The following is a 13,240-nucleotide window of genomic DNA, read 5'->3' on the forward strand; positions in this document are numbered from 1 at the left end:
CAATCACCTATGTAGATTTAAATCTTGCTTATAAATAAAATTTCACTATTTCTATAAGAAACTGTAGTGTTATTTTTGGTCTGTAAATTACTTAATTTACAATGAATATATTTTACATGCAAGTTTTCTTATTTTAAAATCTCAGGTTTTGGAGGAAAGAGAACAGTTTTTTAGAAATGCTTGGAGGAAATATTTGGAAGCCTAACAAGTTCTTTCACTCTGATGATATAAGACTGGAATAGTGGGTTGTTTTGTTTTTTTAAATTTTGATATGCATGTAACAATCAACTATTTCCAGTGACCCAAAGTGGGGCCCCATTGATACCATTTTGAGAACAATTTGAGCCTAATTACCAGCTTTAAATTTACAAAATACTTTAGCCAAAGGTCAGACACAGAGGGACCAAAAGCAGAGCAACCAGTAAACATTTGGAATGGCTATTGATTTTGATTTCATGAATTCCTTTGCTTTCAGGTGACTTCATCTGTTGGATAACTTTTTTTCCAAAATATTGTGCCTGTTTTAGAATGCTGAAGTACAGGTACCAGATAGCAGACCTGAGTGAGTTTGTTCTGACTGAGAGATTCAGTCATAGACCATAGCTCTCCACCAGCCTTGCACTACATATAGGTGACATAGGAAGTCAACTGAACAAATTTCTTGGAGTAATTTATCCATGACTGGCTAATTTTTCTTTGCCACAGTTCTTGGAAACCAACAGGTTTTGCTGCCACAGAGGGAGAGTTGTGGATATATGAGACAATTGATGTGATAGGAGGAGTACTGTATTTTTCCAAAGCTCTCTTAGCAATACTTTGTCCCATCACAGTCATGTTTCTCTGGTCCTTCATGCATAAGTAGCAGGACAAAATTCTATGTATACTCTGACAATGTTTGAGCCAGTTCTTGATACTGTTCATCATAACATGGAAATAAAGGTGTCTGTCTTTTTTGTGTCAGTAAAACAACTGAGATAAAAGCAGGTGAAAGATTTTGGTATTCTTGAATCCTAATGACCAAAATGACTGAATAAATAGGCAAAGCCAGGGTTACTTGCTTAGAGCATCTTTCTTGAATAGGTACTTTGGTTGCTACATTAAGAAATTGTTTCAAAGTTGTGTGTAGCACAATGAAGTTTGTGAAGGGTTTTGATATGTGTGTGTAACAAGCAGCCATAGCTAGAATCTTACAGTTCTGTTTCTGCCCTGTGGGACTGAGCTGAAAATGAAGCAAAGAATAAACAGTAGTCTACTAACACATATAGCATCTTTCTGTGCCTTAGGTGATGAGGGAAGCCACATAGAAACCACTCCACACTTCATCTAGTCAGGTGAAGGTGGGGCTTAGGGTGGGCTTAAACTCTCTTGACTTACTGAGCTGGACTGATGGGGGCTGGGGTTTGGTTGCAACCAGCAGTCCTTTTGGACACTAAAAGACCTTCACTGGGTCTTCAGTGGCCTCTCTGAAAGAGTGCAGCTACCAACAAATACTACATCTGTCTGCCCCACTCAGAACTCTTAGATGTTTCAAATTGCATGCCCCTGTACTCTGCCTGGATCTGGAACTGAAGCCCACCATCCCAATTTCAGATGAATAATTTCATAGGTCTTTTTGGGCATGGTGTGGGATATGCTCAGGCTCTGCAGTGGGTCAGAGGTGCTACAAACTGAAGGTCTAGTGTTCGTATTGTCTGCAGCACCTAGCAGTCTCTTTTAATAGGCCAGTGGTGGCCACTGCCCATCCCAGATCAAAGGAGCAATCCCAGCTTTAGCTGGGTGACTAAAGGCAGATGTAGAGATCAACTTGTGGTATTAGAGAAGATAAAGCCTTGTAGAAAGCCTGTCGTCATGATTTCTCATTTAATGATGCCTGTTGGAGTGGCTTTGCCTTTTGTTTGGGGTATTAAATGAGCACTATCTTCTCTTTATGACTTCCTGTCATTTAATCTTGCAGCGCAGACTTTAAGAGCCTTTCATGTATTATTTTGTAGAAAAATGTTTGCTTTTAATTCATAGTAGTTCCTTCCGTATCTTAGCACTAGCTTTGAGATTTGGGATAGAACACCCAATAGCATTTTACATTTTAAAATAGATGGTTGGTAATTTTGTTAGAAAAAGGAACTGAAAATACAGAATTACTCCTAGTAGTGCACGTTACAGCTCTGCCTACTCATTTTTCAAATGTTCCTACAGGCTGGATTTTCCTCTGTTTCCTCAGTCTTTCAATTTTTCTCACCAGGTGCTTTAGTACACATTCATGCAGATCTTTTATTCCTTTAATCAGATAACTTTGATTTATATTCCCTGCACCCCGTGGACTGATCCATTTCAGTACATATAGGTGTGTTTGTTGTTATTCATACAGGAGCAATGATTGTTGATATCCATATTTTTTTTTCTTATTATTTTTCTTTCTTCTTATTTTTCTGGAGACCACCTGCTTTGCTTCTTTTGAACTGATTTTCATAACCTTGCAATAAACCTCTTTCTTTCAGGTTTTCCTTAGGAGATGCTCGCAGGCCACTCCATGAAACTGCAGTACTGGTGGAAGACGTCGTCCACACTCAGCTGATAAATTTGGTAAGAAAATAACCTAGAAAATACTCTTCACTCTAAAACACCTTGAAATGACATGACATCTTCAGATACAATATTTGTATCTAATATATATATAATATTTTTCATTAAAATGTAATATAAATAAACCTCCTCCTGCCCACTCTTTGCAGACAGGTGCTTTCCTTCAGCTCTGCACTTCATACAGCAATCCTTCGGTGGCTTCCTGGGTAGGAGCAAACGCTCTAGGGGCCCTTCCAGCTCCTGATAGCTCCTTTCCACTCACACCTCCAAAACCCAGTGGTGTCTCCCTGTCTCTGCAGTCTCCTGGTGGTTTTGTGATGTTGTTTCTTTACTTATTATGCTCCTTTCTGTCTGTCCCAACCATGCCCTGTGGCTCCTGGGGAGGGGACAACCTCTTTCCTCTCTCCACAGGTTTCCCACTGGTTAAACATGCTGCTCCAGGCATGTAATTCTTATTCTAGCTCTAACTACTACAAAATAATGTTTTCTTTTTGTTAAGGACCCCCTTAATTTATTCAAACCATTGGCTGTGGCTTTGCTCTTCCTTTAGTGATAACTCAGTGAAGAGTCTGTGCTTTTACATCTCACCAAGACTTAGCTGAGCTGAGCTTTACATCAAAACCTGCGTTTGGAGAAGGCTCAACCTGCAGCCCTGTGGTCTGTGTGCTGAAATCAAAGCCTGGCACTTACTTGGGGAATGGCCGTGACCCAGGGTTAACCCCACGTGGGGCGTAGGAGCATGTATGGTTTCCTGACAGAAGGAAGAATGGGAACAGAGCAGCAGATAAACAGCTTTTCTAACCTTTCCCCTCTGAGCCCAAGACAGCACTTTATTTCTGAGGAAGTGAAAGTATCTTTAATAGCTCATTGCTTTGACCTCTGACATTCACATGTCAGAACTCTTAAATCAGGAGCTTTTTTACATGCTCCTGACTTCTGATAGGGATTTTTGCACATTTGTCATGTTTAATAACTGCACATCCTTATTGAGCTGCTACTATGCAGTTCTATTAAATTTTCACCTTAAATGTAGGTGTTCATGTCGGTATATATCCAGTACTTGAAAAAAGCTATTTGTATAATTATCGCTGACTGCAGATGTAAATTTATTGCTCACTACCTGGGTTTTCTTATTTTACTACTGTTAATGGGCTACACAGTTCTCATTGTGTAATTTAATGATTTCTCCTCAAAATTCACATCCATTTTGCCATCCGTAAGATATATATAAGACTAAACTATAGAAATTACTTTTATGCCTGCAATAAACCTGGCATGTTACATACATCTTTCATAGCAAACATTTGTAAGAAGAGCTTGTTCTTGTTCATTAAGTCAAGTTTTGAACTTCTGAATTAAAAGATAAGTTGCCAGCATGATTAGCTTTGATTGGCTGACTTTTGATTTCTTGCATGTTTATAGTTCCAGCTTCCTATTTTCAGAGTTAATCTGAACCCTGTTAAATCAGGGTCTGGTTTGGACAGATTTACATGGTCACTGCTTCAAACCACCATATGCTTCATGAGGTCCAGCTGCTGTTGCAGATGACGGCGCTAACAAGTCAAATTGTTGAAAAGCAGACTTCAAACTCTGTATCGCATTTTATGATCCATTTTTTGGTGTGTTTTGAACAATATGCACACTGCTTTACATTAAGCTAAACTTTGCTAAAACTACATACCAATGTGACAATGAAAATGAACATCTCCAGAGCATGATTCATATCATCCTAAAATTAGTTTCCAAGGTGGATGAGATGAATCTCTTGAAGAATTTATTCCCTCAGCTGACAAATAAATGAATCCTTTGGTGGCTTGTTGATGTTTGAATATCTAGGATGTAAGCATGGAATTTCAAAGATAAATTCCATCCAATTTCTGTCAGAATGCTAGTGTGAGTTTGAAATTTTTTTTTTTTTGCATATAAAGTAATGTTTTGTTAAATGTTCTGTTATTTGTATATCAAGAAATATAAAGCCATAAAATCCCACCCTAGAATGAGAAAGTTGTGTCAATTTTTTGTTGGATCGTCATCTGTTTGAAGAGCACAATGAATTCAAGTTTTATATTGAAATCAAATTCACTGTTGACTGATAGTGTTTTAATAATTGATTTATACATATTTATAAAAGCCTTCATATAACCTCTAAAACTGCATTTGTTTATGTGTGCAAAAACTAGAGATTCCAATCAAGGCTATATTGTTCTTTATGGTTAAGCACAAGTAATAATGTCAGTTACAAGGAAAATTTTGTCTACAAAAATGTTCAACAGGGAATGTAAAAGGAGTTAATCAGAAGGGGACAAGCCTTTAAATTACTTACCATTTGGAGTAGAACAAGGCCTCCTTTAATTCATTCTTTCATCATATCCAGTACAATTTGCATGTGCAGTAAGATTTTGAAGCATCATTTTTTATAATAATCTGTTAATATCTGTTCAGACCCTTCCAAAGACAACTCAAAGTTTCTGTTTTAGGACAAATCAATAATATTCAGCACTTTGTCAAGAAACAGAGGCTGTAAGTAAGAGAGATGGAATAGGATTTTTTCTTGGTTATTAAACTACCATTGAGAGGTTTGGCATCAAGATAGCTGAAGTCTTGCACATACACAGATGTAAAAGCATCTGGAAATTATTTCATGTAATGTTTAAAGAAAGAGGGAAAGTCTCTCCTCACCTTGAACATCTCCACCCAGAATTTCTGTCGTGCTGGGCTGGATCGTAGGAAAATACAGTATTATTAGACTAATGGTAAAAACTAAAGATTTCTTAATGTCTTCTCTTGATAGGGCTGTGGCTCCATGTTCATACTTCAGATGTCATGCTCAAAGTCTAATAAACATTAATGTCATGTTGTACTACTTCAATCAAAAAGGCTGATAAGGAGTTACCTTCCTCGTGCTGAGGCTGGATCAACTGGCCATTTATTATCAGAATGAACTACCAGCAGTTTGCTCTCTAGGCGTGCAGAGTATGGTGATAGTAGTAGTACAGACATTTGCTTTCACAGAATTTGATTATTTGGCACTAGATCTGAACTTTAGTCCTTTAGGCTCAACCAAAGCAGAGAACACAGGTCAGGAGGTGAATAATGTATACTGTAATGTGTAGATTGTCTTAAATTGTGGTAGTAATTCATAGGTAGAACACTTACAGTGAGATGCAGAGGAAGTCCTGAGTAACTTGAGTAACAGTAAATCCTCCCTGTGGGTTAAATTGCTTTTATGGTAGGGACTTAAATAAAGATTGGGCAGTCATTTGCCACAACTAGGAGGAGCAATGGTGAAAATACAGAGATAAGCATAAGGACATGTGTAATGATAGGAAATGCAAAGTACTTAATCACCATCATAATGAATTTTATGTTTTCAAAAGATTGCATGTTTTCTGGATGAACATAGTGTGCTTTCTTTGCTTACCAGCTTTATTCCTGCAGCTTTTAACTGTTTTATTGCACTTTAAAAAGAGAGGAGAAGGGGGACAAGTGTCACCTTCACTTGCCCATCCAGAGAAAAGCTAAATGGCAATGGGAGAGTGTGGTAGAAAAAATGAAGATTTAAACAGGAGCAAAGATAGAGCTTCCTTGGCTCTTTACAGCCTACTCCTACAGCTTTGTTTGAAACCAAATCACACTCATTATTCCTTCACAAACTGGATTAGTCCTTTTAATGTATGTGACCTCTATGCTGTTCTGGAATCAAACAGTTCCAGGTTTGTTTATGGAGTTTTTGAACGGTCAGACTTGTAACTTTTATATATGTAATTGTAGAATTTCTGACATTCCTTCTAAAATAGAAAGACTTGAAGCTAGCTCATTCATTAACAGAAATTGCCCACTGATAGAAACAAACAGTGTGCAGCACTGTTCCCTCATGATCCCAAGTTATATGTAACTGTCACTTATGCCACCCCAGTAACGGGAAAAGTCCTCATTTTACGAGCCTGTTTTAAAACAGTAATAAAGCTTCCTGTGCAGGACATTAATTAGAGGGGTTATCAAAATAAGACAAACTAATATAATTTGTAATTGTGCAAAATAAAGGAAGTCGAGGGTACCACAGGGACCTAATGAATCACAGGATGGAAACAATCTTCTGGCTAACTAAACATTCCGCCTCTGTGCTCAGTCCCAGGGTGTCTGCCCAGCTCGGCCAGCCGGAACACGCTCTGTGTTTAGAGCAGGGGATAAAGGAGCTCCCAAAAAACATCTGGGAAAAGTCCTTCGGCTGTTCACTCTGCTCCTGCTGTAGAGTAAATGAAACAACACGCATGCGTTTGCAGCAAACACGTGGCACACCTGCCCTGGAAGAAATCAGACAGGGGAATAAGGCTGTAATATACAAAATTCCCTGGGTACCTGCATTTATTAGCATCTCCCACGTGGGATGGAAAAGAAGAGAAGGGACTTGATTATTTCCTGTGAGTTTCCATCATTTAAATATGGTCAATATTTAGATTATGTTATTGCATTGGTAGGAGTAAGTTTTTTCTTCTCATTTTACTTCTTTAATGGAAATAGCATCTTCGACATTAATTTTTACGTTGCTCTTCTCAAAATTCATTTTGAATGATTGTTATAGTTTAATTTTTTGAAATATTTTTGTGTGGCTCTAAAAGGACAGGCTGTTTTTCAAAAAACTTTTTTGTTCAATTTACAAAACAGTTTAGAGTAGGCTTCTTCATCCTGAGTATATTTTTTTCTATTTTTTTTTTTTTTTAGTGGAAAACTTTGAATAGACTCCACCCATTCACTGCCATTCTAGAGAGAGCAGATCCTATTTGTCCTGTACCAAAGAAGCTCAGTGACAGTGTGCCTGTCATTTGCAGATGAAGATGACACTGGTTTAAAACAGCCCACATCAGACACAAGATACTGTTTTCTCTATTTCATGTTAAAAAAAAATCTTCTTTTAATTCTTTTCTACTGTTCCTTCGTTAGCAAGCACTTGACTTTAGTTTACTTGTCTGAATGGACAGCATTTAATCTTTAAAATATTAGAGTATTATGAAATGTCTTTTAAAGAGACATTTTATGGAAAATTTAAATTAAAAACAATGAAGTCTTTTCTCTGACTTTTGATGAAGTCTTGCCTTTTCTTTGCTGGTAATTTTATGAAAAGACATATCCTGAGTTTTCTACCTTAACGTTAGCTGCTACTTGTTCATTTTATTCAGACATATATTTAGACATATCAGACTATCAGACCCTTCATCATATTAAGACACTTCAGCAGGTCCACAGAAGGGCAGCGAAGCTGGTGAAGGGTCTGGGGAACATGGCTTATGAGGAGCAGCTGAGGGAGCTGGGGTTGTTCAGCCTGGAGAAAGGAGGCTGAGGGGAGACCTCATCACTCTCTACAGCTACCTGAAAGGAGGTTGGAGTGAGGTGGGGGTTGATCTCTTCTTCCAAGTAACTAGCAATAGGATGAGAGGAGGTGGGGTTAAGTTTTGCCAGGGGATGTGTAGATTGGGTATTGGGAAGAAATGCTTTACTGAAGAAGTGGTGAGGCACTGGAACAGGCTGCCTAGGGAGGTGGTGGAGTCACCATCCCTGGAGGTGTTCAAAAACTGTGTGGACATGGTACTTCATGACAATGTTTAGTGGTCATGGTAGAGTTGGGTTGATCTTGGAGGTCTTTTCCAACCTTGATGGTTCTGTATTTATTCTAAAGCATAGAATCTACATCAGGGAAAAGTTCAGGAGTCTCAGTCAGGGCTTCTGGGCTCTGTCTGTGCTTTCTCTTAAGATGAGAAAGTACTTTGTCAGATGTTTTCTTTCCCATGGATCTTTTTACTGAGTCAACATGTGCTATGAGACAGAGCTGCTGCTTTTTGCCTGGTCATGCAGAGAAGCTGCTCAGCATCCAGTGATGACAGACTTCACTGATGAGAAAAGGGGAAGGACTAAGAGAGTACATAATGGTAGCAATGTTTTCAATAAGAAAGAAGAAAAACACCCAACAATTGACTAGATTGAATGGAAAAAAACCAATGTGATCAATGTTTAAAGACCGTCTTGTAGTGCATATAAAATATGAAGTTAGTGCAGGCAGCTATAATCCCAGCATTACCTGATTTTCTTTATCAGTCTTTGGGCCTTTAGTAGCAATGACATAGATTTGTATGTGTTGTATGCGTCTATATGTACAGGTCTGTTTTTTCCACCCTTAACATGTCAGATGGTTAACATGTTTACATAGATGGTAACGTGTTTAGGCTGCTTAGCAAGGGGAATTAAATATGGATGGGTTTTCACAGATGGGGCCTGTGGAATCCACGGCATTCTTAAATATGTATTTACTCATTTGCCTTGGCTTCTGGAGCTTTTATCAGAATCAACTGATAAGCTGCACCCGGCTTGAGTTTTCAAAATACAAATACATCCCCCATTTATTTTTTATATATACTTATATATTTAAATATTTTTATATATATATATGAGTATAGCATGGATTAATAGCTACTAAAATCTTGGATTAGGTGAACTGAGACATTTGATGTACAGATGCATTGTATCCAGGGTGTGTTGGCTGCTTATATTGGTGTCAGTTTTCTGGAGCCCTCCAAAATTCTAGTGATTAGCTCTTTAGAAAAGAACAAATTAAAAAATTAAGAAGTTGAAGTGTAATCATCAGATTTTTTATTGTACAATATGATGAACTCTGATAAATCAAGATTTTGTCAATGTTTTTATGCTCTACTCTCCTTTATTGAAAGCATTTATGACTGAACAGGTTTTTGCCAAGAGTATTTTTGGCAGAGCCTAAAAAATGTCTCCAGTCATTTAGTGGGGCTGAAATGAAGAAACAATCCTTTCATCTGTGCAAAATCATGATTACATCCCAAGCTTTAGAAGTCAAATGGAAGACTGATATTCAGGGCTTCATTCTTCCTTCAGCTACTTTGTATGATTAGAATTGAATGTTATGAGCATATGAACATGTGTGTACAGTCCATATCTGCACACAAAGACCCATCTCATCTAGTAGTCTGATTGTGGCAGCAATTAGGAAACTAAATTAAAAGAATCTGAAATTTATCAATGGTGTGCAACACGTGGCTGTGTGATTAGGAAGATGGACCCAAAGCTGATTTCCAAAAGCATCTGTGTCTTTGAAATCAGCCCCAGAATCTAATAAACTATAGGGGGTTTCATTATTTTTATTATCATCTTACTTGTTTTGTTTCAAAGGGTTGTCCAGACATGTTGACTGACCTTGCCTGGCAGATGGTAACATTCTTTCTGCTTTTCTTCTGAAATCCTGAGTGGATTCACCTGAAAAAATTACATAAAGTCACACAAGCATCTTTTTCTATACCTGAGATAATGATGCCAGATCATCATTTGTGTCAGGGAAGATAAATGGGCATCTTCAAAGATGGGACTTTTTATGTCCTAATGTAGTTATGTAACATTGTGGCCATCCATTTAAAATCTGGTTTCTTAGGCAAAGTGAGAGACATCTCCCCTCTGTGACTTTTGGCACTCCTGTGGTTTTTTGAGATTTCATTTTGCATTGATTCTGTCAAACAAAACTGTAAACGTTAAGGTTGGAAAGACACAAACTGATTTATGGATACCTGTGGTGAAAAAAGATAGTGTAAAATTCTGCATGGTCTTTATGTGTAACTCATAAACCTTGAAGGTCATCTCAGAGTGTTTAACAGAGCAAATTCATTGTAGCTTTTAAATCACCTTATCTGATTTCAAGCAGACCTGATAGTTTCAGAATAACTTTTTTTTTAGGAAGATTGGCTTGTTAACAGTGTTATGCAGTTACAAGGAAATGTGGTCACAGCTGGTTCTGGTTTCTTAGCTAATCCACCTGATTGGAAACAACAGGTTTTTGATATTTTTCCATTTCTTACACTGACACCTAGTGTTCAGAGGTCTTGACTTTCTAATACTGCACTTCATTATTAATAGATAACTGTCGATACCGAAGTTCTCCGCCTTTGTCAACATCTTCCATTTCTGTCCTTCTGCAAATGGAAACAGGAACTGAAGGCAAAGGTGTTACTATCATTCAAACCACTTTTACTTTGAAAGTACAAATAGTACACCATGGCTGGAAAACTTGGCTAAAGTGATTTTACTTCTTGAAGTGCTGCAGAATGTATCTTAAAATTGAAGTGCTTTAGTTTTGTCAACTACAACTCTTTTGTGTGTCTGAGTGTCACTGGCCAACAAAAACAGTGATAACAGCTGAAGGCCTTAGACCAGTATTTATTTAATTGTGGGAGATGTCAATGCTTTTTACTTCTGTATTCTTTTATCTTCAAGCCAAAAATTCTACCTGATAGGAGAGTTGATGGTAGCACAGTCCTTGAGTGGACAGAAAATAACTTGTACACAAAAGCTATCACAAATAGTCTTTTATCTCTTATTTTCAGACTTGAAAATAAATGGAGCAATCCAAGTATAGACTGTAACCAATTCCTGACAAAGATGACAAATGACAGAGTTAAATTTACCCTCTAACTCTTATACCTGTGACTTTGCTGTATGATAACTGGAGATTTTTCAGCATTTAAGATAATGTATTAGGGATTTTGTCTCTCTCTATCTAAAAGCATCAATGAATTTGTATGGTTTAGTGACAGGTTCCATAGAAATGTGAAAAATATTCAGGAAGAGAAAATGCATATTAAACTTGCCCTTGATTTGATCATTTTTCCCTTTTTCTTCTCATGACTTTTCCTGTAGGTGTATCAAAAAGCTGCCCTTTTGCACCAAGTTATATGTGTTTGAAGCTTCCTATATACCTGTTACCTTGCCTTGTCAGAAAACCAGGTAGCAGTGCTGAATCACTGAATACCCACCTAGGGGATGGTCTCCTCTTGAGGAAACCCTTAGTTCTTACCCAATGTTTGAACAATTTATAATATGACCATAAAAACATTCTCTTCCCATAAACTTGGATATACTGTATTAGCCAGCTGTTAAAGTTAAATTCTACTGCTGTAGGCTGAGGCTTTCCCTCCAGGGATGTCTCTGGCCTTCCAAACCCATTGCCTGTAAAATCTGTAGATTCTCATGCCATTAAGATAACTGGTGTTTTAAAAGATAAGTGTGACTGGTCCAAAGCTTTTTTTTTTTTGCATGAAGTGATGGAGTTAGTGGCTTGGTCAGAGAGGGGCATATTGGAAATAAATTTGAGAAAGCATGGCAGGAGCTCTGTACCAATTTGTAAAGGGATGATGCTTTCAAAAAAGTATATGCATTGCAGTCAATCTCATTTCCAACACAGCTGTTAAGCACAGTGGACTCCATGTGGTGCTTGTATCTGTGATTTACATAAATATTCCCAAACTCAGATAGTTCTGGTTTCATACACTCTTCCTTTAAATTACATTATGTAACCTACCAAATTAGACTGCCCATTTTCTTATATCTTGGGTAAAGGCATTGTACTTTTCTGTGTGCACATGGCATATTGGATACTATACTATGTTGCTGCCTATCAGTAGTTTGTCTTCCTGTGAACCAGTCACAGTGTGCATAATTAATGGAGAAATTATCAGCTTATTGGAGACATAGAGAGAACAGTTACTTGTAGGCTATCCTTTATTTGACTTTTCAGGCATCTATTTTCAGGGTGAGGTGAATAAAAAGGGAAGGGGGAAATAATTGGAACTTCTCTAAAGGCAAAAGGAGATGATAAAATCAGCAGAAAAGTCAGAGAAAATAAAGAAATACTGGAGGCCCAAATTCTGGCCAGGAAGGGGCACATAATGTCCCATAAATGAAGAGTTTTAAGGGATGGGATTTATTAAAAGTCAAGGTGGAGCTGATTCAAGACAGAATTAGAAGAGGGGAAGTCTGTGCATTAGCTGGAAACTGTGTGTTCTATGTTTTATTTTACAGATGAAGGGAGAGAGAAAGAAATGGGAAAAGATTTGGAGAGACAGGCTGGATTGAGATATGGTTTCTTTAAAAGAGAGTACAGGCTGAGGACATCTGTACACCTTGAGCAGAAGCACTAGAGAGAAAAAAAAAGTTGAAAACTAAGTAGGCAGGATATGATGCATCTACTGAAGTAGGTCAGAGTTGGGAAAAAGGCCAGAGATTCATGACAAGAGAATGGTGTTCAGGAACAAAAACTAGTTGCAGCTTTGTGGGAGTACATAAATTCTCTGTTGTAGCAGAAAAATTACAGAGCTAAAAGAGGAACCCAGATTGCTAATGAGGAATAGGAAGCCTGAGATCAGCAGAGTTGTTTGAAGAAGTGGAATGAAGAAAGATGGAAACTGGTATTGGAAGTAGATTGGAAGAGGATCCCATGACACACTCTCAAAATATTCAATAGCAAAAGAATGGGAATAGTTGAAATAAGAGGCATAGGGGTTTGAAAGTGAAACTGTGGCTGGTGCATTGAAGCTTGCAGAAGGGCTGGTCTGGAGAATGAGTTTGGGAAGTAGCTTTACAGGAACATTAAGTGCTGGTGACAGGGAAACTATCAAGAAATAGTAAATGGAGTGAGAGTCAACAGATGTGTTGCTCTCAAATTGAATCTCAGATGAGGCAAGAGAAAGTAGGTGGCTAGTGATGAAGCAGGTGGAACATGGTCACTGGTGTCACTGTGAAAGAGCAGAGGACTAAGAAGAAAGGGAGAGAGATTCTACATTTCAGTGAAGAGTTCATGGTAAAATGGAAT

At 37.8% G+C, this 13,240-nt stretch overlaps 1 protein-coding gene across 1 annotated transcript in view; it reads left to right on the forward strand.

Annotated features, from left to right (window-relative positions):
* SUPT3H (suppressor of Ty 3 homolog (S. cerevisiae)) overlaps positions 1–13,240 on the forward strand; it is a gene marked incomplete at its 3' end in the record, with an annotated part of 211,110 nt that overhangs the window by 125,232 nt on the left and 72,638 nt on the right. The window contains exon 2 of the mRNA XM_008943067.1: positions 2,496–2,580. Within this exon, the coding sequence (XP_008941315.1) occupies positions 2,496–2,580 (85 nt within the window). The remainder of the gene's footprint in view (positions 1–2,495; positions 2,581–13,240) is intronic.

Source organism: Merops nubicus, unplaced genomic scaffold (genome assembly GCF_000691845.1).
Source record: "Merops nubicus isolate BGI_N331 unplaced genomic scaffold, ASM69184v1 scaffold18186, whole genome shotgun sequence".
Lineage (NCBI taxonomy): Eukaryota > Metazoa > Chordata > Aves > Coraciiformes > Meropidae > Merops > Merops nubicus.